This window comes from Strix aluco, chromosome 11, assembly GCF_031877795.1.
Source record: "Strix aluco isolate bStrAlu1 chromosome 11, bStrAlu1.hap1, whole genome shotgun sequence".
In the NCBI taxonomy this organism is placed as follows: Eukaryota; Metazoa; Chordata; class Aves; order Strigiformes; family Strigidae; genus Strix; species Strix aluco.
The window spans coordinates 8,417,138-8,444,504 of NC_133941.1; the positions used below are offsets into that span (position 1 = coordinate 8,417,138).

The following is a 27,367-nucleotide window of genomic DNA, read 5'->3' on the forward strand; positions in this document are numbered from 1 at the left end:
CGTTACAGACAGCCCTTATCCACTCCTCTGATGGCATTAATGGCCTGATCACACCCCTTTTAATTAATGAATGGGAGAAGTGCTTTCAACGCCAAACCGCGTCTTCCATTTCTCCCAGACCGGCAGCAGGTTGTCCGTCCGCGGGACGGCGAGGGTGGTACAGCTGCCAGGGCGTGGGTCTGAGGATCATGCTTGGCCCCACAGTAGTGCTGGGCATTTATATGTGTTTGCTGCAGACCCACGCTTTGCTCCAGGCTGTCTCCATCAAGAGTTTGTGCAATACTCTCATGCAGGTGAGGCAAGATGTAGCGACGTGCTGACTCTGAACTTGTGAGCTGTTTTGGAGTCCTTTTGTGATATCTGAAGACCTTGTGCATGGCTGCCTCAACCCCCCTTCTGTTTTCCTCGGTAGGTGCTGGATTGCACAGGTCTGCAGTGCTGGCAGGCACCGGGCACTGCTGCCCGTGTTGCTGCTCCGTGGGGATTGGAGTTGCCAGGTCCTTATCTGGAGCCACCCCTGGAGACACAGCCAGCTGGGACGCTGCTTGACTTTCACCCAAGGGTGCTCAGCAAAAGCCCTTGGACACGAGGGGGGGGAAAAGATGGAAGCTGTTAGAGTTCAGATGTTCATGCCCTGCTCCTTTGACAGCTTCTGTCTGTAAGTGGCGCTTTCTCAGAGCGACGGCACCGTGAGCAGATTGTGTGATTGATTTGTTGTGATGGAGGTTGTGTTTTGGGAGTTAAAAATACTGTGCTTGGGAGCTGGCCGCTGTCTTCTGCAGAGCCACAGGAGCTGTGGCTGACCGGCTGAGATAATGGTGGTGACTTTCATGAGGGGAAGACTTATAAAATACTCTATGTTTAAAAAGAAATATATATACATATCTCTCCTTCTGAAACTTCATGGCAAGCACACACATTTGGGGTAATGGAGGTTTAGTTTAGGCATAAAAAGACTTGGTGCATTATAGTGATTATTATATAGAAGTCTTTGAGGATACTCTGTTTGCAATTATTCATCTCCCTTTTAACAGGAATGGTAGTAAAGGATTGCAAAATGTGACCTTTGCAGCTTCTAGATTGAACCTCTTTAGTTTTACCTTGTTCCTTAATCTGGTGGTAATCAAGCTTTCCAAGCTATACAGCAAGCTGTGTCCCCAAGTAAATGGGCATTCAAGCAGATCAACTTTCAGCATTTTATTAAGTCAACACTCATGCAAAAGCCACCTCCAGAGCTTAATAATTATTTACTGAGTGCTCCTGGGTCATGAGAGAGGTTTTCATTAAGTTCGGAAAGCATTATGTTCAGCAGCTTGTGAAGGTGTGTTTTAAAGACAGGAAGAAAAATGGAAAACTACTAAATGGTGTACAGCTACTTAAAAAATTCTTAGCTGAGGATTAAATGAAGTTTTTGTTCGTGTGGTTGGCTTTTGTTGGTGAGGGTGTTGTTGGTTTTTTTTTTTTTTTAAGACAAGTGTAATCACTGAATTAATTCAATCTGTAATTCAACCCTTAGCTCCTGGGTAGTGGATCTGCGTGGTGGATGTTTGAGGGATTTTTCCTTCTTCCCTCTGCTGACCAGGTGCATGCAGTGCATTCGGGTAGATGGATGGATGCCTGTTGGGTTGGGGGTTGTTCTGTGGGTGCAGCCCATGGTGCAGGGTAAGCGGTGCTGCTGTGGGAGAGTAGCTCTGAGCTGGTGCAGGTCAGGGTAAGAAAGCACTGGAGGGACAGAAAAATGTTTAGTTTGATGGTGGAGCAGATGTAACAGCAGGGAACGTGTCTCTTTAAACACATAACCTTCAAATGCGGAAACCTTCTTTCATATAGAGGCCTGAAACATAGTCTTTGCTTTATTATAAAGGCTGATAAAGGTCTCCACACCGTTTATGTAATTGCTCTGTCCTTGGCAAGAAAGGACATACGAGGGTGCCAGCTGTTGGTTCGTTGTTTTTTTAAACATTGTTACTTTAAGCAGCGCCAGCCAGTTGGCATGGTGAGCAGAGCATCGCTGTAACCCACAATCAATTATTAAATTTTAGGAATGAAGTACAAAGTGCCCCAGGGAAAATGCCCTGGTAGTTTTCTTGTACTTAGAATCCATTGCTTCAGCTGAAAATAGGGGAGAAGAGATTGTGTAGGGGGCTTTTTTGTTTGTGGGTTTTTTTTGGTTTTGGGTTTTTTGGGGGGGTAATCTGGCTCCCTCTTGGATTTTTTTGTTTTGTTATCCTTCTGTTTTCTGTCACACCTCTCTGCGGCAAACGGCGATGCTGGCTGGCAGGTTAGATGTTGCTGGAAGTGTTGTTGCTCTAGCCACACGTATATACTGGCAACAAAAACTTTCTTGAGGTTTTACTGCTTGGTAGAGAGACTGAAAACAGAATCTGGACAAATAAACTTTAGTTTTGAGGAAACCCTAGTGGTCATTGAGCAGGAGGGGTGTTGGAAGGGGAGCTGTGTGGTGGTCTCTTCTGATAATGCTGTCTGGAGGTCAAGCCAAATATTTGAGTTGTAACATTGGCAACCTCTCATCTGCTTGCTTTAAGGATCAAGACAGTTTTATGGTAATGTCAGATGCTTAAATGTGGATGCCCTTTTTTTCTCTATAAATAATTATGAATGGGCTAAGAGCAAGACATGAAACACAAGCATTTAAATCCTGTGTTATTTCTTACCTCTGACCTCTGAGATCTGGTGCAGCTCAGTGGATTTCTTGAGGTGCTAAATCTGCTTTTCTTGGCTGATTTCTCTGTGGACTAACCTGTTAACATACAGTTGGCATGAACAGAGGAGAGCAACAGCCTCCCTCTTGTGTGCCATTTCTCTGCTTAGAGCAGGGTAGTCGATCCTGCCTAGAGCAAGTGGTTCTGAAAGTGTTTTTTTGAAAAAAAAAAAAAAATGCATTTTATTTGATTCTTGTTCGTCTCTGAGGAAGGTTTGGGTTTGAGGAGTTGGTCTGTGGTTTTAATTATTGTAATTTGTCTGAGAAACCTTACATTGGAGGCTGTTCTTTTTTCTTTATTAAAAAAATTATAAAACAGTAATTAAAAAGCAAAGCTGAGTTAAGTAATTTTTTCCAGTTCAAAATCTCTAGAGAAGTTTCTTAACAAATGCATAGCTAATACAAAATAATGTTTGTAAACTTGACAACTCATGTAAATAATGCATGTGAACCAGAGAACTCATTTGATCAATTTATAAGAATCTGAAAACAAAACTGACCAACAAAAGACCAGTTTGTCTTTTTCCCAAGGAGACAAAGATAAAATAATCAGTACGTGTCTGGGAAGGTAGATTAGGCTCTAAAAGCTATGGTCTCTGTAATCTTTTGAGTTGATGGCAAAAAAATCAAACTTTATTTTAATCTGATCAGTTGCTTTTTATTATGCAACGGCCATCTGCATTATAACTTATGGATGCAGCAACTAACATGTCCCAGGCATCTGTGCAAAGGATTTGTAATTTAAATTTATTTAATAAAACTTTATCACTTCATGATTAATTGGATTGGCAGATGACACTCATAACTAATAACTCAGTCTGTATTACACTATGCTTATTAGACTGCTAATGGATAACAGGTTTAATCATGTGTCAATTAAAAGGATGAGTTGGTTTCATTTATTGCAATTAAATGGTATCCATAAACCATGTTTGGAGGAAGTATCTAAATCACATCATGTATCAGTTGTGTGTGTGGGCTTTGTTACCGACTCTGCATAATCTGGGGGTGAATCAGTTCACGTATGAGAGTTTTGAATCCACGTGTCCATGTTCTGGGTCATACTTCAGAACATGGCACCGTGCTCAATCATGGGAGATCTGCCTGTGCAGCAGCATGCGAAGGTCAAAAAGCTTTAAAAATACGAATTTTCAAAACTCTTTTGATGAAGCCTTTGACATAACAAGTTTTTAATTGCTTTTTTTGATTGGAAAACTGAGTTTCTGACAAAGCTTCTCCTGTTTGCTCTCCGGAGGGTACGTGGTGATGAAACCTAAACCATCTTCCATTCCATCCTGGAACTTTGCAGTCAAAAGGAGGAGCAGATGAGGTGGGGAAGGGAAGCAGGGTGGGAGGACAGTCCGTGTTGTGCGTGGGACAGGTTTAGAGGCTGAGATACCAGAGTTTCAAAGAGTTTTCCACGTTTGATCAGTGCCAGTCGTGGCAAGTGGAAGGAGTGCTGGTGTGGTGAGACCGCCCTGCTCGGGGGAGGAGCTTTACAACCCCCGGGGGATAATAATAGGAAATCTGCATGGCCGGAGCTGTCCTGTGTCTGTCCAGTTTTTTTCGCAGTGCTTGTGATGGGAGCATCTGGTCAGGCAGGCAGGTGTTGTGCAGCAGCTTTTATCCCAGATAAAAACATTACTTGAACTCAAATGCGTTGACGGCAGTGGCTGTGGTCTGGCAGCACGTCACTGCCAGTGCTGCCTGTGTTCAGGGCTTGTGCGCCTCTATGCCGTGTAAAATTATAGCATGTATAAATAAGAGAACAATGTGTTCTCTGAGCTCGTGGCTATGTTGTAGCTACACTGGTTTCTGGCTTCTCCTTTGAAATAATGATGAACAGGACATTCGATAATCTCCTCTCAGGCTTTTTCTTCCTGCTTGCTTGGCCACCAAAACCTGGTGTTCTGGATGTGAATAAGATCAGACTCTTCCCCTTGCTGGTGTCTGCTCCTCTTTTGATACTTGTTTAAAAAGTACATTGCCCGACCTTGAACTACATACCTTATTACATCAAAGCCATTTTTTCCAGTGAATAATTAAAATATTGAGCAGAATTGCAGAAGTAGTAAAACCTGAAAGAGTCTCTGCCCTTTGGGGAAGGATTTGGCAGAACAGCATTTTCTGGGATTATTGTTTCTTTTAAAGACATGTTATTTGAAGTTTTTGCTGACAATTTTCAATCAACAGTAGAGCCCTGAATCACCTGCAGGAAGCTGTAAGGACAGTTGTTGCGTTGTTGGTGTGAGTAGGTACTGTAATCGTGTGAGCGAAATGAGGTTCCTGGCAGGGGCTGTTTGAAATGCCATGAAAATAATTTCTCCTTGCTTCTCCCTCGCATTCCCCAAAATTTTAGCATATGGGTAGGCTCTTCTGAGATGGTTTCGGCACACTTAGTTTTGGTAGGCGGAGAAACAGTTCAAAATGAAAGAAGGTGGGAGGAACTGCTGGGTTACCAATTTTGCAGCATTAGGTATCTGTAAAAAATGCCAGTAGCATGCAAATGAGAATCCTGCTTAGTGTGATATAAAATAAGCTTTTTCTTCAACATGAGGAGAATGAATCCTTCCTTAAAAACAGCATTTGATTGCCTTTTTTATGCTCATCTGTTACAGTGGTCTCCAAAGTGCAGTGCGCAATATTTTTGGTGGGCAGGAAGAAAATATTAGCACTTCAGTAATACATGTAGATAATTAATAAATAAATAAATATATGTATATTGGGGGTGCGTGCTCAAACATTTTTTCCTGGTAGCAGAGCATGTTCAAAAAAATCAGGAGACCACTGATCTGTAACTATACTAGTCATGGAAATAAAGCATCTCCTCGATTTGGAAATGTGCAAGTGGTTCAGATATGCAGCCAGGAAACACGCTGCTGCGTTTTGATGTGAGAATGCTTTGCCCTTAATTGAAAGGCTGATGTCTTTTTACAAGTATCACAGTCAATGACTTGTCTTGAGCAGCTAATTAGTGCGATTATTCCACAGCTGCATTAGTTTCACCACAAAGGTTTTCTCTTGTTTTATCAAAAGGATCAGTGTCTCTGCGAATGTTTCAACCTGACAGGTCTTAAATAGCAAGATGGTCCCCTCCCTCCCTCCCTCCTTCCCTGCCCCCAGAATGTGTGCTCTGGAAGAACTGAGTTTGATCTCTTGGGGGACTAAGTGTGGGTTCTCCTTTCTTATTTCTATCGTGAACTGTTTTCAACATCAGTCCTAAACAAAGCCATAAAACTTCCAGCAATGCTGGCTCCAGCACAAGTAGCTCTTGGTGCCCACAGCCTCCAGGTAAGAGCTGGAAGGGATGTTGGCTCCTGGACTCCTTTGCAAGCTGTCCTGTCAGTATCCTGCAGGTAGCACCTCAACACCGGAGCCAGAGGTGGGGTTTGCTAGAGCAGTCTTCTCCTAGAGCCACGGTTACTGCTGGCTTCCCCAGGCATGGTCCTCCATCATTATAGACTGCCATCAGCCCATGGAAGGAAAGGACTCATTGACCAGCTGCAGCAGTCAGGATCAGAAACCAAATACTGTGCGCACTTACCACTCTTTGTCATGTGGATATATGGAGTCGTGTATTCTTCCCTGCTTCCAATGTCCCTCCCTCAAAGGATGTGCGGCTTGGTATTTACCTACCCTAATTGTTCTGTCTTACTGATGCTAGACAAATGGCTTAAAAATGGGCTCTTGCTTCTGAGGGCTAACCAGATGATGGGTTGGTTCAGAAGATGTCCCTGTAGTCCATCGCAAAGTCCTGTGGGTGTGTCATGCTGTCTGGTGGGAAGCTCCACTTGCCAGTGGCTTAGAAATAGCTCTTAGCTGGTAAAGCAGTGCGGTGTGACTGAAAATACAGCCATTATTTTTGTTTATTCTGCCTGTTCTCATATTTTACTGTGCTTGGAAGATGCTGGTAGGCCTGAAGTGGGAGTTGTGTTATTTTGAGTCTGGTTTCTAGCTATGAAGAATGTTGCCACCAGCAAATCCAACCCTGAGATAGCATTTTGCAGAAAATAAGTGAACTTTGTTCCATTGTGCTTTCATGGGAGAGGTAGATGTATTTTATCTCTTTATTTTTGAGCTAGATCATTACATCTGGAGTATTACCTATACCTATCATTAGACTTGATACAGCTCTTTATTACTTTTTTAAAAAAGGAATATGAGAGCCTGCTGCTATCAATAAAAGCATTTGTCTTTCTTGTGGATGGTTGCTGTAAAAATTGAAATAGCGAATAGCTCTTTACAGCTGGACATTGGCGTTTGGAAATGGTTAGCTGCAGTCAAGTTAAGGCAGCCTAATGTGGCTGCTAAGTACCTGAAGTAGGTCGGCTCCAAAGTCCCCCTCATGTGGAACAGCGTATCCTCACCCATCCCACCCCGCGTTCTGGTGTAATTCTGCAAGCTCTGACCGCTGGAGCCGCGATCGCACTTGTGGAAGCTGAGCTGTCTCTCTCTGGTCTTCCCACAGCAATTCCGAGCATCCTGGCGCTTCCAAGCCTCCCTTAAGCTCCTCCAGCATGACCTCACGAATCCTGCTACGCCAGCAGCTCATGCGTGAGCAGATGCAGGAGCAGGAGCGTCGGGAGCAGCAGCAGAAGCAGCAAGCAGCCCAGTTCATGCAGCAGCGAGTGCCCGTCAGCCAGACACCTGCCATCAACGTCAGCGTCCCCACCAGCCTGCCCCCCGCCACCCAGGTACCCATGGAGGTCCTCAAGGTACGCTGGTCTCTCTGCCTTTCTGTTTAGGAGCTCTCGCTCATCTAAATGTACTTTATTTAATAGGAACATGGTTATAGGGATTTTTGGCAATGAAATTTTGCAAATAACCTGCGCTCTGGCTTGATTTGCAGCTAATTTTGGTGTCCTGGTAGTGAAAAATGGAAAACCTTTGTGTGACTTTTTCTGTTTTCTTTAAACTTTGAGATCTCAGGCGGGAGGTTTCGTTACAAAACTAATGTTCCCATCATTTCTCCCTTTGGAAAACACTTCTGCGTCTTTCTAGTACTTAATTATTTTCAAAAAGAAGAAATTATTAATAGATATTCACATCAGTATTTTGGTTTTTAAAAGAAAACAAATATTTTTGTAAAATGGAGTCAAAACTCATTACAAAAGACCTCCTCAGAAAGCCTTAATCTGAAATACGGGTGAGTTTCCAGCCTCTTGCAATGAGCCTTCGTAATCCTTTTTTTCTTAAATGACTTGCTTGTAGCTTTGGATTCCTTGTCCTACTGGAAACGGTAGGAGCTTGTTAGTATCCTTGTGTCAAAGGGGATGTAGCTTGCTAATTAGGGAAAACGTCAACAGCTATAAGAGAAGAGATAATTTCATGCACTGGGTAAGTCCAAGTAGAGTAAAACAATGTGAAATGTGTGAGTAAAAGAATGCAAAATGTTTTGGAGAAATTTGCTGACATATTTAATGAAAATAAAATTTTCGTAAGTTTCGAAGAGTTATCTATTTGCTCTGCATTATTGCTAAATCTTTTTTTTTACATTCTGATATTTAGTAACTGCTTTCAGTTGACAAGCATATTCTTACTAGATAAGTTAATGGAGCTTGGTTACAATCCACTTGTAGTTTGCTCTTCGCTGTTGTATGTCAATGATACGTATTCAAAGATTTAGTTCTAAAATAGACTTGCAGGCTCAGAGTTTTGAAGCAGTTTGTGTGACGGGTTTATGGAGGAAATGTAGGGTGCTTTTGTTTATTGAATCTGCATTATGGTATTGTGTTGACAGTGCCAGAACTAATACTTAACTAGGACACTAGAGTCATACGCAAGTGTGGTGGTTGATCTAGGAGCAGGAGGGCAAGAGCTGAATTTTGAATTCTACATATATATATATACACACACACACATTTTCGTTAAAAATTAAATATGGTAGACTTTGAGCGTATGTGCATATAGTAAGGAGTCCGAAATTGACTGGGAAGAGCTGTTTTGTCTAACCCTTGTGCATTATGCACAACGTTTGTGTATAACAGTTTGTTCAACTTGTTTCCAGGTTATGACACTGTAGTTATAATTCAGATCCAGCAGATGTGTAGGTGCTATGAAATAGTTTTTTGTTTGTAATGCACCTAGTTAAATAAGCATATATTAACATTTTTACATCCTTTCACCCTAATTTGTTATGATGTGAATTTTAGGGATTTTTTTTTTTTAAACCTTTCTGAAAACTTGTAGGAAAGTGTTTATTTTCTCATGATATTTTACTGATAAGGAAGGAGTTTAATGTCTTGAAGAAGCATTAGCAGTTGTCTATATTGTTCATTTTACAATTGCCTTTATATAGGAGAGGAGGGGAGGCAGCCCTCTATTTCTGAGGGACAAACGCAGAAGGTGCTGCAGCCAGAAGGTGATGCTCAGTTATTACAAATGGGGTTACTAGGAACTGGTTTATCATAGGGTTTGTATGCAAATCTGTACCCTGCTAGAGCATTGCTAGGGAACTTCACATGAAGGACTTGAACTTGAATCCTTGCCCTTCAGGATTGCAAAAGAATATCTCTCCCCCATTTCCTCCTGATGAGAGAGGGAGGACACCTCCCCTGCATTTGTCTTTGGCTCAAATGGCAGTGTACATGACCCTGTAGAGCAAAAAATTAAGAGAATGTATCTTTAACTGGCTTGTAAATTAAAAGTAATAACTGGGAGCAACTACCTTTTGTGCATTGAAGGTGATGGTTGGGCGATGTGAGCTGCCTGCTGGAACAAAATAATGCCTGTCTTCTAATCACCTGCATTTACCTAAGTAACAGTCAAAATTAGCAAAAACAAGTCCCCTTGGTCTCTGCCCATGAGGCAAGAGAGACCACTTTGCATAGTTTTGCTGCTTGTGTTTTTGGTGGATGAAAGCAGGTAAAGATTCATCCTTTTATCCTTACTGATAAAAGTGGACCAGTTCTGTACAAAAAAAAAAAAAAATAGGACGAAATACCAGGCTTGGAGTCATGATCTTGCTGAAAATTTACCACTGATGCTTCAGTGAGAGTAGGATTTGGCTGAAAGATGCATATAATTTTTTTTTTAAATAGATCGTTTGGCTCAAAAGATGAGATTAACAATAAATCAGGATCTTCCTGGTGCCGATATGCTGACAGCCAGCTCTGCCTGCAGTAACACTGTATGGGTGACATCATTTCCCTGCAGCTGCTTTTTACACTTCAGTTGTTTTTTAGCTGTAGACAAATTTTCCATATGAGCTGTACAGAAGTTTTAATTAGATAAATAGGGAACTAAGTTGGTAACTTTATTATCCAGATGGTCTGGATTTAGTGACCTTAAAGAATGAGATAGACAAAAAGGGGATTTTTACACTTTCAGAAATGTTAATCTGCAAGGCAACTTTCTTTAAAAGAGATCTTTTTGAATATTACTTCACAAACAAAGAAGACCAAATGTAGTAGGTTTTTTTTTGTTGTTTTTTTTGTTTTAGAATTTAGCACCAGAAAACCCCCACTCCAAGCCTGTTGAATTTATCAACATTTTGTGTTTTTAATTACATTGTGTGACTTGCCCTTTCTCCCATATCTCACCATGTGAGAAGGAGAATAGTACTTCCATGTCTGGGGTAGTTTGGAATGACTAGTTTAAAAAGGAGCCAGAGGTGTTAATGAGCTTGGATTTACATTTTTTTTCCAAGATGTTCATGTGGAAACAATACAGAAAGAGAGAGAAATACATACGAATCTATGTCACATTGCACAGGAATCTCCAAATTACATGATGTGTATGCTCAAGGCCATATGAATAAATAGGATTTCATTTTCTTGAGTAATGACTTCTTACTGCATCACTTCTCTGCCAAGTAATGTAGCTTGGCAAGGTAGGAAATGACCTGTTGGAATTCCAATTTTGTGTTGCTTTGTGCAGCCTAATTAAGAGATGGACTAGGAGTAGGTCTAATGCATTAGAAACAGTATCCCTTCGAGTCTAATAGCAAAAGGAAGATTTGTTATGGCTCTCGATTATCCTCCTGCACAGCTGATGTTAGCTTCACAGATGTAAAGGCTGGTTTATCTTTAAGCACCTTCTCATCTGTCTCCTGTTGGTGTTTGATGACTAACACTACAGAGAGATGTCACAAGAGTTTCTTCTCTTGCAATTCAACTTCTTGCTCTGCCTTGGAAATAAGAGTATATAACTTAAAATGTTGATCCTTGAGAGTAGTTCCAAGCCCTATCAATGTTGGATCAAGATCCATTTCTGAGGTACAAAGTAAGTTTATATTTTTATTTAAGAGAGTTAACTTCTTTGCAAAGACATCTTACGATGTCTTCAGTAGGTTGTTTTATGGAGTAGCTTCTTCCATAGAGGTGTATTTTAGTTTTGTATACTTAATTGATATTAAGAAGCTGTTCTTTTTGTTGTTGTTGATTGCAATTAATTCTCTTGTCTGGTGGGAGTCCTTACCTGTTGGAGCAGAAGTGCTGCTGCTGGTAACAACTTTAGTATTCCAGAGCTGATCTCTGGGAACTGGTTGCTGCATTTCTGTAAGCAGGGTTAGTCCAGGACTTGAGGAGGTCGTGCATCAGGTTCCTGCCTGCAGTCACGGAGGCCTGATGATTGGTTAGTCCTTCTGTTCCTCAGTCATCCAGTTGCAAAATATTACTGCTATTAATCCCATACCTTGTGGAATTACATTTGTTAAATGTGCTGAAATCCTTGGCTATTAGAAATCAAGAGAATGTGCTCTTGGTTTGTAGTGAGGCTGGTCTGTTAATCAGCTTCCCCATAGCTGTCTCGGACTTCATCTGTACTGTCTTCCTGCTTGATAACACAGAATTAGCTTTTTTCCAGTGGTCCTAGCAGCTGTCTGTTGACAGTTATTTAGGGAGCATCTCCTGTTGATGTGATAGAGTTGCTGAGTTCTGCTTTTCGTGTCTTTAGTGCCTCCTCCACTCCCCTCCTTGCCTTCTCCCAGTCTCCTTTCCTACTAAGCAACTTGCAGGATTCTTTTAAAGTGAGTGATCTCCCACCTGCCAAGCTCCTGGCAGCAGCTGGGCAACCCCGTGCCTTTCTGACAGGCAGCGATGCCCTAGCCTCTGTAGGATAGTTTAGTCTTACATGTCAGTCCAAACAGCTGATTTTAGCATTTTTTTGTTCAGCAGATAGAAATACTGGCTTGTATGACCAGAGTTCTATGTAATGTCCTTCTGGCATCTTCACCAAAGCTGCACTGTAGCAGTACTTGAGGCTCACCACCCTTTACATGCTTTTAAGAGACACAGACGGTTAAGAGTTTTCCTTCATCTAAAACTTATAAAAGATCCAGGGGAGAAAAGCAAGGAATCGGTCTAAAGGCTGAAAGTACCAGCCATCACGCCTTATTTTCCTAAGCAGGGCTTGCAAGATCCTGTGCTTGTATTTTGGGTTAGTCTTTGAGAAGTTCAGCTGATAGAAGTAGTCAGACCTGAGATGCTGATTTAAAGCTTGCCTTTGAAGATTGTTCTATTTTCTTTTTTTTTTTTTCTTTGATAAGTGCACTTACCTCAAAGTAGTTTTATTTACAGAATTTGTACTGGTCCAGAAAATAAACTTATTGCAGAAATTCAGAGAAGTGGGCTGTGGGAGGAGAGAGGACTCATCTGTTTGCTCACTGAAACACATTATAAAAATTGCGTTGTAGCTACTCTGCATGGTTTGTATTGTTTTGCCTGATTTCTGGATAAAGTTGACTGTTCAGAACAAGCATAACACAGTCCCCTAAGTACTTTGGACCAGCCTGCCCAAAACACAATGTGGCACTGCAGAAACTGTGGCTGTTGTGAGCAGGCTTATGTGCTCCATGGGAGGAGATCCTGGAGCATCCTCAGGAGTCAGGAAAGGAGACTCAGGGCCAGCTTTGACGCACGGAATTGCAAATCGGTTCCTTTGAAAACATCACCAGTTCTTGCAGAATTGAAAATATTACTGCTGGGCAGCTGACATCCAACCCTCTGCATGTCTCACTAAGCAGATGGAAGGTAGAAAACTGAGGGTGAACACTTCTTCCCGGTGTCCCCCCATGTTATTTCTTGGTGCATGACGTGGCACTTGTGCTGTTGTGTTTTTAATGTGATGCACCAGGCCATGGCACAAGGATGGAAGCCTAAACTGGATGTGTTGTTGTGAAATGGTGTGGTCCCTGTCCCAGCCTGTCCCTGCTGCTGCTTGTTAACGCTCCTGAGGATGCGGTTCGTTTACCTCCCCTTCCTTCCGAGTGTTTTCACACCAAATGAATAGCACAACAAGAAATCTGCAGGGCTTCCGATGTCTCTCGTCCTCCCCCTTTGCTGCCATTGGGGATATGAGAATGTAACTTCCATTTGGCACATACTGGGATGGGAGCGCCGCATCAGATACTGCTGCAAAGTACAGCCTGGAGGGCTGGGGTGAGAACCTGCAGTGGGTGTTTGCTGCATGAACTGTCGTGTTCCTGCAGTGGTGCAGATGTGGTTTGGACACTGTATAAATGCTTTGCGGGTAATAAGATAAAAGCAGGTCTCCTGACCAGCAGATGATATAACAGGTCCCTTTCAGGATGTGAACATCCCCTTCATTCTTGTTTCTGGAGAGTGAGCAAACAGTTCTCTTGCTCCAGGGGATCTGGACAAGGCGGGTCCTGCTTTGGTGATTTGCAGCTTGAGATCTCTCCTCTCTGGCCGTAGAATCTGTGCTCCCACATAGCACCTGCCCTTGCTAACGGGGCAGTTCACCCCAAAATGTGACGTATATAAAAACATATGTATGGAAATATAGGCTACAAAAACATATTAAACATTTGTTATTAACAGACTCTGAATAGCGTATTTGTATACAGTAATGTTTATAATATGCTGGATATTTAAAAATTTATCTGCCACCAAGGACCCCACTTAAGATTCCCCCTGCTGCACTGCCTGCATTGGTGTCTTCATGGTAGATGTTAACTGCTCTTTTGATGCTAGAATTACAGCTCTTTACTGCTACGTCTTGCCATTGTGGCGTTTCTTCTTTCACCTGGGGTCCTAAACAAGCTGAAACCTCTTCTTTTCAAAGCCCAGAACCAGATACTGTTTACTGGGTTTCCGCTCTTGTGTTGTTATTCCAAGAGCTTTTGCCCATCTCATGGCAGTATTGTGGGCTGATCACCGCTGATACCAGAGCAGGTCCATACATCTCTTCCTTAATGCCGTCCCATTGCTGTAGTTCGTGCTCATCTTTCCCTTTACAGCATTTTTTTCCAAGTCGACAGGACTGCAGCTGCAGCTGCGCTGCTTGGAAGGGTGCAGGCAACCAGGCTGGCCTCCTGCCTTCACCTTTGTGTCATTGTTCATTCAGATTTTAAATGCGCCACCACGATAAGCTCTTTGCATCAGATACCCTGTATTTCTTCATTTTTGAAATGCCAAGCATGCCTTCTGAGTGATGTTAATGACTATGGACATGTATCAAAAAATACCTCCTCCTAGTTCTTTTCCAGTGTGCTTATTACAGAGTGACCTGTGGTGGTAATGCAGTCCTGCCTAGCAGGGAAGGCTGTGCAGTTAGCAATAGTGTTCTTGGTGTAATAATTAACCATAAAACTTCATTGTATAGGGGACTTATCTCATGGTTCTGAAGAACAGGAACAATGGGATGTCAAGATAAATGCGTGGTAGCATCTGCTACAGCAAATGTGTGTTTGTGGACGTGTTTATCTGATTAAAAGTTAATTTAATCTAACCCGACAATGGTAGATAGTGGTGTGTGTCGGTACGTTATGTAAGCATGGCGTGTATTTGCAATCGAGAACTTACAAACAAGTGATTTGCCAGACTGAGTCTTGGTGAACTACAGATAGAAGATTTAAACTGAGGTTACTTACACTCCGTGACTCTGGTATACATAGTTTAAGCCTACAGCAAATTCTTCATAAAGAAAAACTTGCATTTAGCTACAGAACCACTAAAGCCTGCCTTGTCTCCTAAGCCTTCATGTAAGTAAAAGTATCTTTCAGGCCTTAACTCTTTTGCTTACTTAGTGGGTTGAAAGCTATTTCAAAACAAACACTGGTGCTAGATGTCTGTGGTTATTAATAGAGGTAAAATGTAAACTCTTGCTTAACACCTGGGTTATTAGACGTTAAAAATGCATGGAATTCAAGGGGGCAACATGCTTAGGTGTACAAGTATCTGACTGCTTGACTGCTAGTGCAAAACACTACTTTAACCCTTTGTCCCAAATGTCCTTTTCCTATGGATGACAATACATCTGTTGCCTAGCTCTTGAGAGAAATGCTGTTGCTGATGGAGATGTCTGATCTTGGATCTTCAGCTGTGGTCTCTGTGACACAAAATACAGCTCCCAGAGTTGTGGGACAAACAGTGCTGCTGCTGAATTGTGCTGCTGTGGGGCTAGAGTAGTTCCTGGGCAAATGGTGCTGTGAGCAGGGTGCACAGGTAACAGACCAGAGGGTAAAGGTAGCTGAGAAACTGCTCCTTATCATAGAGCTCTTGCCCTGCAAGTTCACAGTAGTTACCTGATAGTTTGAAATAACATTTTTGACATGGAGGAAATAAAGATATATTCACACTAAATGATACAAGCATCTGGAAGTCCAAGCTCTGATTGCCTTTTAGAAGGTTCTTGCTGGTTTATACCCTAGTTGGTGGTCTTGAGGATTTGCTGTCTTCCTGCTGGTGTGACAACATCCATGAAGTTAAAGAGAGCTTGCTAAGTTTATTCTTTTACAGTTTCTAAGCACTCTTCTTTTCCTTCATGGTCTAGCCATATTATCTGATGGCTGAGTTACCAGACCTTGGGAAAATAGTGGTTCATCACGTGTCAGTAGCTGTTTCGGAGCTGCAGAAGATGAGTTTATCTTCCCAAAGATTTGTAGGTGCCCGTAGTTCTGGGTATTAAAAACATCGATGAGGCTCTGATCCCACCAGCTAGCAGATTTAACAGCTTGTATTTAGTCCTTTTTCAGTCAATGTTAATTTAAAAAGCACCTTATTCCACTTTCCTGGTTGAGCCAAAGAAGTATGAAGAGAGTCAGTGCTGATCACTGCAGTTGTGCTTGTTGCTTCCACAGCTTAATTTGGCAGAAAATAATGCCTGGAGCCACACGCAGCGCTGGAGACTGGGGGAGTTGGGTGGAGGTCTAGGGAGGTCTCCGTTGACACCCTTGATAGACATTAAATTTTAAATGTGAAAATTCAGATCTGCTTAAAGTAATCTTTACGTATTATGTGTACTCGCAAATATTTCAGTTCTTCAGCTAGTTTGGCAGAATTATTCTCTGAGACGCTGAACCTGTGTAGTGAGCGAATTCAAAGTGACAAGCTGGAGACATTCCTGCCATTCAAGAGAGGCTTAAGGAATTTCTTATTGGCTAAATTACAAATATGTAGCATTTTGCCCAGCACTGCATGGCAATTTCAACCTGCCTGACCGTGACAAGATTAGCACTTTTCCTCCCCCTCCCCAGCAGTAATATTTTTTTCTTTTTTAAAAAAATTAGATTAAGAAGTACCAGGCAGAGATGCAAAAGCTTGAAAGAGTAAAAACCAGCCTTACCTTGAATGATTCTGTCTGTCATTGGATTGGTTCCTTAATTAGCCCCATGTCCTTTAACCTCTTGAGAAATAAGTAAGGGATAAATTTGGGGATAAAGACAAAGACGGCCGAAGATTTACCACACACCGCTAGGTAATTCATCAAGGAATGTTGGTAATTAGCCCTGCCTCTTTCCTTTCTGGCTCATTTAATAAAACTGGTTGATTTAAAATAATGCCTGCTGGTTCATTATCAACTACTTTAAGAGCCAAGTTATGAACTTGAAACAAAAAACAGTATTGTGTTGTCTGTAAAGGACCTGGCAAGTGTGTTTTGTTTTTTTTTTTAAAAACAATGAATTATTCAGTCCTGTCATCAGTCTCCCCAACTTGATAATTAAATATTAGCTTGTGTTTGGATTACCATTTGGCTTTTTGGGTGTATTTTTTTTCTAGTGTCTACTACTGAGAGGCAGAGAGGAGGAAAAAAAAATCCAAGATCTTGAAGAGGTACATGTCGGATTGTGTTAAGAAAGCATGGCCTGATGGAATTCAGCTGAATATGGACTTTACAATAGTAGTACTTGTCCAGTTGAGGAAATGGGTAACTGCTTTAACCATTTATCTCTCAGAAATATGTGCCAACTTCATGTCTTGTTCTTTGAGCAAAGTGATTCATTTTAGTAATGCATCTCTTCAGTGCTTGTAGTGGAAATTTTCTCTGAATTGAGGACAGAACTCATCTGGTTTGTATTTGCTTAGGAGAATATTCGTGCAGCGTTCTTTCTTTTTCATTATAGGTAGGAATAGCATTAGTCAAATGAGAGGATCAGGCTAGAACTGGATCAATACCCTTCTTTTCACTTTTCTGGGAGAATATCTCTGTATGGCAGCCTCCACTTTGAATTTGTTAAATCAACAGCTGCTGGCCAGTGGATCTGGTTAGGTCTGTCTGTCTGACTTAAAAGAATTAAGTTACTATTACTGTAAATCTTCCTTTAATAATTAATGTCAGACGCGGATTGCAACACTGCTGAAACTGTTGTGGGCTAGAGGAAAAGCAGGCTGTGCTAACCTTACGCTTGTGGTAGGCTTGCCAGATCTTGAAACCCTTAGAATTTTTCTGAACTTCTCCCAGCCCATCAGTAGTGTCTGGGGAAGAATTGGATACAGTGTTTCAGTGCAAATAAGAAAAAACATCCTCTTCGCTTGTCTTCCATACATCCCCTTTGTATCCCCTGGGATAGTACTTAGACTGGGGGAGCTTGTCTTTGTTACTTGCTGGTGTGACCCAGCAGAACTGAGTGTCTACTTTTGTATGTTTGGCAGATGGTAAATTAAAAATAAAAAAAAAGACCCAAAACCTGGCCTTGTGGAATTATTACTCTGCCAGCCTTTAGTTCTCAGCAATTCTTTTGTTACCAACTACTACAATAACTTGCTGTCTGCAGAGAGAGCACTGGGGTATTGGGGTAACAGCTCAACCCTGCAAGTTGTGACTAGAAGCATGTCCACTGGATGCCAGTTACCCACTTGTTTATTATTTTGAGACTTGTTAATGAACTTTGATAGTTTAAGTTGACTTAGAGCTAGGTATGTTTTTTCTAGCTTGCAATGATGTGGAGCAGAAAATCCAGTATCTTTAAAAAAAAACCCCCACCCCAGCCCCCCCAAACAAACAAACAAAAAACCCCAACAACAAAAACAAAAAACAACAAACACAACTCTATTTAATACCAGTGTTTTTGCGAAGTTAGATTGTCTATGCCAAATTAATAGTTCGGGCTTCCCACATCATATTCTCATCTTTTTAGCATACTGGAACAATATTTTGTTATGGACCTCTGTGACTTAGTGTCCTTGACTTGCTGAAGATCAATACTTGAAGTTTCAGCTAGTTCTTTGAAAATTCTTGGGTAACTTATACAATTCAAGCAGATATTTTTTTCCTTTTGAACTTGATCATGAGCAGTATGCATTTCAATGTCAATATTACAGTAATTGAAATAGTACATGAAATGCTTGGAAGCACTGAGAACACATTCAGGTATGTCATTCATTGGGTTGCACTTTCATAATCTCTCAGCAGATGGCATTAGGGTTTCCAAGAGTGTGTGTTTTCATGGGAAAGCTCTAAGCTGCTGGGGAAGTCGTTTTTCTAGACTATTCCTTTATCTGATGAAGGCTCAGGTGTTCAAAACTGGTTTGACACATTATTCTAATTGTCTTGTTTGCTTGTATTACTGTATTTTATTTTCACCAACTAATGTCCCAGAGGTATCTTTAAGCCATTAACCAGTTAAATGCTGTAGTAATAGTTATTACATGTGAAAACCAATTACTGCTAGAAAGTCTGTGAAAGACAGGCTGCCTCTTCTAAATAAACCCTCTACTGGCATCCAGTAGAAGTAATAAACCTGCTTAACAAGTAAGACTAGAGTACTAAAAAAGCTTAAGCGATAAAACTGGAGCATGTTTCCCACTGAACATTCCCGATCCTCAAAGCTATGTAAGACACAACTGTATTCTGTTAAATTATAGCCCTCTTCCTCTTTTATGCTACAAATCCTGATTTTTGTAGATGATGTGAGCTAGTGAAAGAAAAACCATTTGAAGAGGTATGTGACAGCTGTCTGGAAAAAAAGTAGTAAATATTACTATATTTCTAAATTAATGTGGCTTACACAACCTGGAAGCCATTACCTGTTTTCAGGCAACCCACCTACTTGGAAGCCCTGGCTTCTGACAACAGCGTTTTTGTTACCAACTTGGCTGGAATCGGTGTCGTATCTCCAAATGAACACATTGACATCAGCAGGAATGCATCTTGGGTGTTTAAAGAAACCAGTGTTTTAAAGAGCTGTTTTTCTGTCTTGGAGCAGTGTACTCCTTGTATTTATCTATCTATCCTTTCCTCTTGGGCATGGAGAGTGGCAGATCCACTTGCCAAAAAGCATCACAGGCCATGAGTGCTATGGCTCCTGAAATACAGTGGTGTTGGGAGCTGTCGCTGCAGCTGAGCTTGGAGTTTCAGCAGCAGTCAGGCACCCAAGTGTTTTTAAGAGGTCTGGGCCGAAGGGTTCATTGCTGCAAGCTCCAGAAAATCCTAAGTGAGTTTTAGAGCATTTTTCCCTCTCTAGCACTGACGTTTCTTTTTCTTTCCCAGTTACAATGAAAGGCCTTGACAGTAAACTGTTATATTAAAATATGCTGGTAGTGGTTTTGAACCAGAAGTTATTCTGACTTAGAATCAAAAAAAATTTATGAATTCAAGAGGAAGTTTGTATGTCAGGGGGGTGAATCAAAACTTGTATTTCAGGCTTCCTAAAAATCACTAGGAAATTCCTGGTTGAAACCATCAAAATTCAGTTTATGGACTTAATGGTTGGCTATGAATTAAAACTTTCTGTTCTTTTCAGAGGAAGACATAAACAGGCAACTAATGGAAATTCTTAAAAAAAAAAAAAAATCCCATCTTTGAAAGGAACCTATTTCAAGACTGAGGTGTAGAAAACAGCCTATCTGCCTACCCCAGATCTTTATAAATATCCTGACAAGTACCTATAGGCAGCACATTAAACCTTGTCTTTAAGATTGCTACTCACTACCTAAGGCTGTGCTTGTGTTTCTTCTTTAGGTGGGTGGGATTTTTTTCTTCTGGATTTTGGGAGTCCTGTCTACAGAGTGTGGTATTCTCAGGAAAGACTTATTCCAGTTTACCCATATCAGGGATCCAGAGAGCCATTGCCCTTAATCAGCATCGCTGTCCTTGTAGCAGCTGTACCAATAAACCTGCTTTTGGTGAGACAGCTTGTTTTTGCTGTGGGGGCAGAGATAGTTTTAGTGCTGCTACAGCCTCATGTGAAGTAGGGCTGTTCTGTTGAAGTGATGTTAGCATTTCAGGAACTGCTTTACAGTGAATTCCTGCCTTGTTAAACAGTGCTTTAATGTTAATTCTTGTCTTGTTAAACAGAAAATTCTGAGAAGTGAGACTTCTCTCTAAAAAAAATACACCAGTCATCTATAGTATCATAACTTATTGATTGAAAAGTCGGTCTTTGAGCAGTCTAATACTGTTTTCCTGTACTGTTAATTTGACTATTTTACAGTTCTGTTTCCTGTCTCCCACCAGCCTGGATCTCAAAGGAACAGTTTGTTGAGGGAAGGAGTAAAATGACTTTGAATGAGTCAGCACTTGTGTGTAGCAATTGTAAGCTTTCTATCCTCTCTGGTTTCCAAAAGGAAATGAATTGTGGACCACAGGCACCATTCATTGCATGGCAGTTAATGTGCTCCATTCACATGAAAGTTCATATATTCCTTAAGGGTTCAGCCTTGTATGATTTGCTGTGTAAAAGGAAGAATAGTATTTAATCATGCTACTGTGGCTTTTCAAAGGAGTTTATCCTTTTCTAATGTACATTGGCTTTTTGAAGGAGGAAAAGTGATGCCTTCTGCTCTAGAGTGCTGCCTATTCAATAAGTGGCTGCTCTAGGCAAAGTGCTGCTTCCTACATGGCTCACTGTTCAGAATTGCCTTCTGCCTGTCCCTGCGGTGTTTAATGTAAGTAATGAGGGAAAAGCTTCCAGCCAGGGCTTCTGCCTCTTCCCAGGACTTATCCTTAGAAAACCCTTCTGTCTGAACTTGCACCTTCTCCAAGAAAATTTGTTAATTCCATTTATCTGCTTTGGTTAAGAGTGGCAGGCTGTGAGAACAGAGTTGGATCTTGATGGCTCTGTGTGATCTGAGCACACAGTGTCTAGACGCTCCTCTTTGGATGCGGAGTGAGGAATGTGCTGACTGCCACGGGACCCAGAGAGTAACAACAGATAACTATTAGAGGAACACAGTTAATTCAACTATGCATTTTCTTCTCTAGTAGCCGTGCAATTCCAGATAACATGCCTAAATAGCTATTGCTACCAGCTGTATATAAGCAATAGGCCACCAGATGGGGTAAAGCAGAAGCAGCTTTGTCTGTTACTCAACCAATTCCCTATTTGTGCCTTTTTTTTTTTTTTTTTTTTTTTTTTTTGGTGTGGTTCCATGATACATTGACTCTGGAAGCAAAGGTGGCTGATGATGTCCCTTGCAGCCCTGGTAGTTGCTGCTCGCGTGGTTGCACCAGTATGTGCATTTGTGGGGCCACACTAAAAATTATGTGGGACTACAGAGGCAGTTTGGGATTTAAAAAAAGACCTGTTTTTGGAAAAGTGACTTTTTTCTTTTAATCAGCTTAGTGGTTTTGATTGCGTGGATCAGTGTAGCCCTGCAGGCAGCTGTACCTGCATAACTGAGGGCTAAAAGCAGTGAGCTGATGTGGTAGGGCAAGAACAAGCAGCTGGACATCCATACCGGCACCTTCTCAGGTCAGCTCTGCCTTTAGCGTGGAGCAAGCAATATGCTTTTGAAGTAAATTCCCAGTTGCCCCCACTTACTACATGTTAGCTTATTTTTGCCCAGTGCTGTTGATGAGTACTAATTAGATTCTTGTCAGAGGAAGTGAAACGAGAAGGCCTCATGTTCTCCAGCCACTACTGGAAGTTCAGCCTGTAAGAGCAGACTAGAGCTGGTCTGACATCAATGACTTGAAATGCATGTAGTGCTCTGAACCATTCCCCTGCAGGGTCCCACATCTCGCACTGCGCTGCTTGAGGATGCACAGCTAGCTGTGGTGTCCTTGGGACCAGCGGCAACTCTAGCTGCCATTGTCAAAACGCAGCTGTTTGCTGTCGTGCATGTACTGGTATCTCCTCTGGCTCCTAGCAGATGTTAAAAACTCCCCAAACTTCTACTTTTCCTCTGTTCAAACTTTATTTCATTTAAAATAAACTGCTAAGTGTGAGTTTATTTGCATTTTTGAAGCATTAAGATATCTAAAAATATTTATTCCATCCTGTGAAGTAGTGACATGCTAAAATGGGTTTATACTTGAAGTTTAAGAAAGGGTGAGGAAGATGGGGAAGACTGAGTTAGGATCTAGTTAATCCACATCTAATCTCTAATTACATCCTTCTAACTCTAGCATCTGGTTACCCTGAATTGTGTTACGTTTCCGTACTATTTCTTGGGTAGCTAAAACTTTGTGTATGTTATCAGTCAGTGATGAGAGGTGTATTATAAAATACATGTCACATTGTTTGTATTTTTTTCAGTGTTAAAAGGAGATGCATGATTTTTTACATAAATAAATATGGCTTTAGTAGAAGATACTATGTCTGTTTCCTCTTGTGAACATAGTTCTGTTCTTGTAATAGCATTTGAAGGGTTACGTTAGTGTGGGTCAAGTGCGGTTTAAAATAGGATTCTTCTGAGACCAAGCCTGGAGGCCCTGAATTTCTTTCTCAAAAGATGTTTTGATCTTCTGACAAAACTATTACTTCTGAGTTTCTTGGTGTTTCATATTTGCAACTAACCTTTGGAGAGCTGGAATGATAACACACACTCTTCTTTGTGTTTTGTGAATGTGCCTCTCCTGGTGAGTTGTTGGCTTGTGCTTTTTTGAAGTTCAGATGAAACCCTTGAAAAGAGTTTTCTGTAAGCTGTTTGGGAAGGTGGAATTTGTCTGGTATCATGTAACAAAATGTGATTTCAGTCCTGCAGAAAGAGCCCTAACCCCAACCTTTGTAGGACTCCATGCAGCAGAGAATCCAAGGGCTTGTAGTCTTTTGCAGGCTGGAGGTCTTATATGTGCTCACATGCTGAAAATGCTGCTGTGCCAGGGTATGTGTATATGCTGGAAGAGCATCACAGCAGAAGTTTAGACTATCTTTTTATATAACCTATTTTTCACAGTCCTTAAGTTTTTGTGATAAGGAACATGCTTGTGCAGTATCTGTTGAAGTAATGATCGTGACTGCAGTTTTTTGTTACAACTGCAATATAAAGAGGGCTACTGACAGCTAACTTGGTTTTTGTCAAAAAGTTTGACTGGTTGAGGTGATGGTCCTGCAAGCGCCCCATCCTCTGGCTTGATCAAGGGTCACTTATGTGGAGAGGAGCTTCTCATTTCACAGTGTAACTAATTATTTGCCTACCATATGTGAAATAACATGAGTAGAAGGGTTTTCAACAGCTCATCTCTGGAAGACATGGAGAGGCAGGTGTGGGGAAGGTTACAAAAATGGCTGAGTGGCTGGATGTTGTTTTTTTAAGTATAAAATAGATCGTGATGCTATGTCTCTATGTATGTAAGGCCTGAGATCTTGAAAGGACTGAAATGTTGGCATCCTTGTTTAAGAAATGAGCCAATGCTAGTCTCGTTTTTTCTGGGAGCCAGACGATAGCTACTGTCTGACTGTTGTGGGAATAAGATCATGGGGTGTAGAGGTGAGGTCATGCAACCTAATGGTTGTTTGCCTTAAATATGTCTTTGTGTTCCAGAAGTATTATGGCACCATTCCTTTAGCTAAGAAATAACTAAACCGATGAGTTCTATTGTGGTTTCTGGGTTTAAAATTAGAGTAGAATAAACATACTTAATTTCTTACTGATGTTACCTTTAATCTCTTGTGGCTACTGTGATGTCTGCTGTAGCACCTACTTTGTGAGTGAGATGTCAGGAAGTAAAAGATGTAATGCAGCCTAATGGAAGTGTCTGACATTAGCACTCTACTGCCTAGGAAGAGCCACCCCCGTTCAAAAGTAACCTTGACAGCGCTGACTTTCAGTTTTGATGCTCCATGGCATCAGTTTGGCCCCCTGGGTTAATTCTCCTCCAGAGTGGTGACTTGCCACCCAGTACAAGGTGTGTACCCACCTTTGTAGCTTGCCAAAGTCCCCCAGAAAATCCTAATTCTGGTATTTAGCAGAATGCTTCAGATCATAGCCAGTTGAGTTTGCATGAAGGTGACTTGGATTATCTTACATTAGCGAACATGATGATCAAGCACTCTGAGGTACTGAAACTGTTTTATTATAACTCAGTAGGTTTTAATACAGTCATAAATAACATCACAGCTCGTTGAGCAGAAGGATAAAAATCAAGGAGTTCGGTGGTAAGCCAGCTTGCCTTCCCTTCACTTAAATGAAGTCAGCGATTTATTATTATTTTAGGCTGTGTCTAATGATCATATTAGTAGTGTGAATAAAATGGATGTATCTAGACTGCTTTATTCTTCTGCTTATTCAAGCCTTCCATATTGGGGCTGACATGAGACGTCATCGGCTGTAGGCAAAGTGGTAAAGAGCCCAGCTAAGTCTTTCTAATTCTTTATTAACTGTGACATGTAGAAGCTCAGGGCATGTTAGCAGCGTAAAACTGTTGTGAATTAACAAAATCTTCATTCTCTTACTAACTTCTTCTTGTGGCACGGTGTCTTTGTTGTAAAGTGGATAGCCTCAAAACAGGACTGTTCCAGAACAAGTGTCCTTTGTACTGTAGCCAGTGTGTTGCCCAGTGGTTTGTTAAAATAAATGGTCCTTTCGAAATTATTTTCACTCTTATTTTTGAATGTTTCTTTTAAAAGTTTCGTTAGGAAGGCTTTTCAGTAGATGCACAGGCCAAGCTGTTCCAGCACGCACTGCGTGACACTGGTTGGGTTTGGTATATTTATGTCTTCACATTGGGGTCGTGATTAGTGGCATGTTCTTGATATGTGCTTTGTAAGTGACCTTGAGAGCATGCTGCCAACCTCACAGTCCCCATGTAATTATGTGAACAGTGAGAGTAGCAGTCTTTAACCTAGACCATTTTTAGACACGTATGCAACAAGATGTAGAAGTTGGACTAAATGACCTTTAAAGACCGCTTCCAACCCAAACTATTCTATGATTCTGTGATGTCCTTCTAACGTGCAATGTGCCTTCAAAGTGGGGAGGTTTTTACCCTTGAATATAATAATGCAAGAATTGCATTTGAGTTTACATATAGCTTTAGTTAAAAAAGAGAAGGATACAACTGTTTCTGTTTGTGGCTTTTGGGTATTTGATATATTTTGATCTAGTGCCATCTTTACATTTCTGTCCCTATCTTGTGTTTCAGTGCTGAATGTTGAAATTTTGTAAATAAATACTTAAGTAGTCCACAGGCAATATTCTGAACAGCACTTCTTTCTCACAAGCTAGCGTTGTGGATTTGAAAGACTTTTAAATCACACTCTCTTCTTGCTTAGCCACAAAGTGCCGAAGATTACATTCCTCAACATTGGAAGTTATCTTGGCTCAAAACTGTGTCTCATGCTATAAAATTGAGCAACCTTTCACAAACCTCATAGTGACAAATGAGACCAGTGTTGAGGGTATGGGTTTTCAAAATTTAGGAAAGTAACAGGTTGGGGTTTTTCCCTTTCTTTTAACTTTTATTTACAGTTGTGGCAAAATAGCCTATTTTAGCTTAAATTTCACCTGTGAAAAGTCAGTGTTGCATGACACACATTAAGACAAGTCCATGCAGAGGCAAAGTAGATTTACTGCATTAAAATCTGCTTTTGGCATGGAGACTCAAGTCTTGAAAAGCAAACAACCTGTCCCATTCTCTCTGTGTGGAACTCTACATCTCTAGGAAGTTGGTAATAAGCATTTTTATTTTGAAGTCAACGCATGCTGTTTCTCTTTCTGTTTTAAACTTAGCTCTGGTTACTTTTTACTCAACATCTTGTATAAAACTGATTTCTGTTTTCTCCTTTGGTCATTTTCTATGAAAGATGCCATTATTTTTACCTAGTTCCATTTGCATTCTTCACATTTGACAAATGAACAATAATGAGCAACCTGAGAAAAAACAGTTGTAGATAGGATGCTCTTTCTCACCTGTGGAGACTGTGCCTCCTCAAGGCATTGCAAGACTTGAGGAAAAACTTGATGTTCCTCCTTTTGTATAGCAAAGTGCATGCTGTCTTGGGTGTGGGCTCTAGAAATAGACCCAGAATCTCTAAATCCTTTGCACATGCAAATGTTGATGTGATTTTAAGTAGTAGTCTGACCTGTCAAGGCCTGGCTGGGGACAAGGGTCGGTGTTCTACACCTTTTCTCTGCCATGGGAAATGCAGTAGAGTGAAGTCATTAAAGACACCAGTTTTTCTAGAAGACTTGTAGTGAACTAGAAACCTGGAAGTGAAATACTTTGTTGTGCAGGTCTAGCAGGGTTTACTGAGGGCTGGAACGGTGGCTGGATTAGTAACCCCTATGAAATGTAACTGATAGTCTTGCTCAGGCTCTAAATATGTGACTGCAAGTCAAAGCTGGCACTGGCTAACACCGTGCTTGGCAACCTGAGGAGAAAGATAAGGTTGGACAAATACTTTTACCTCTCTAGTGTGACTCTTTCAAGTCGATAGTGAACTGTGTTAGAGTGGTCTGGTAAATCTTGTGTTGGTGTTGCTTGGGCTGTAGGAAGGGCAGATGATAGTGCCTGGGCTGTGAAAGGCTTTGCAAAGGGAAGCTGGGAGAAGATGTTTGTTTGTTTGGGGTTTTTTTGTAATGCAGCATGTAAGGCTGTTAATACAAAACTATTCTGTGATCACACTGAAATAGATAACTTCAGACCATCAATACTGGCTTTGGGCTGTTGGGCAGGTGAAATATCTATAGTCCTACGACTCTGCTTCCTCTTGAGTTCACATCTCTACGCCAGGTCTTGCAAGAGAGCTTTTTGGAAGCAACTTTGTGCCTATCTTTGACAGTTCCTGTAAGGAGGAGTCATTCATGTCCTGTTGTGAGCAATCTCAAACCCTCTAGTGCCATTGAAAGTGCTGCCCAGATTCCTTATGAGAGAGGAGGATGGCAGAAGTGGATGTAAATATGAGGTGCTTGAATTAAGCTTTTGATCGTGGCAGTACCATAATTCAAACTTGCCTGTCAGAGGCAGTTGTGTGGCTGATATTGTGGCCTGTTAGTAATAAAATATTTACGCTCTGAAGCACCTGGGGTAGGTGAAATCATAGCAAAAGATTTGTGTCTGACATTCTGTGGAGTCAATTACTTGTCTGTCCTAAAATGTTGCAATGCTTTTTGGTATCCTCTCAGTAACTGCATAAAATAAAAATTTATGGCATGTGTTTTAGGAAGTAAACAGCTGAAATGCTGGTTCCTGAACAAAAAGATGCAGGAGTTCAGAGGACTGAATCCTGTCTGAAAGTCACACTTGTGGAATGGCAGCTAGCATGCCACTAACCTGCAAATTACATCAATTCCTGTTGCC

General features: G+C 41.2%; 1 protein-coding gene across 14 annotated transcripts in view; it reads left to right on the forward strand.

The window, feature by feature from the left end:
• Positions 1–27,367, forward strand: part of MITF (melanocyte inducing transcription factor) — a 111,387-nt gene that overhangs the window by 52,804 nt on the left and 31,216 nt on the right. For 11 of the 14 annotated variants that reach the window (XM_074835987.1, XM_074835986.1, XM_074835985.1 and 8 more), the window contains one exon: positions 7,191–7,437. In XM_074835987.1, coding sequence (XP_074692088.1) covers positions 7,191–7,437 — 247 coding nt within the window. Of the gene's footprint in view, positions 1–553; positions 659–7,190; positions 7,438–27,367 lie in introns of those variants that run through there. The other 3 variants (XM_074835992.1, XM_074835993.1, XM_074835994.1) reach the window with 3 other exon arrangements.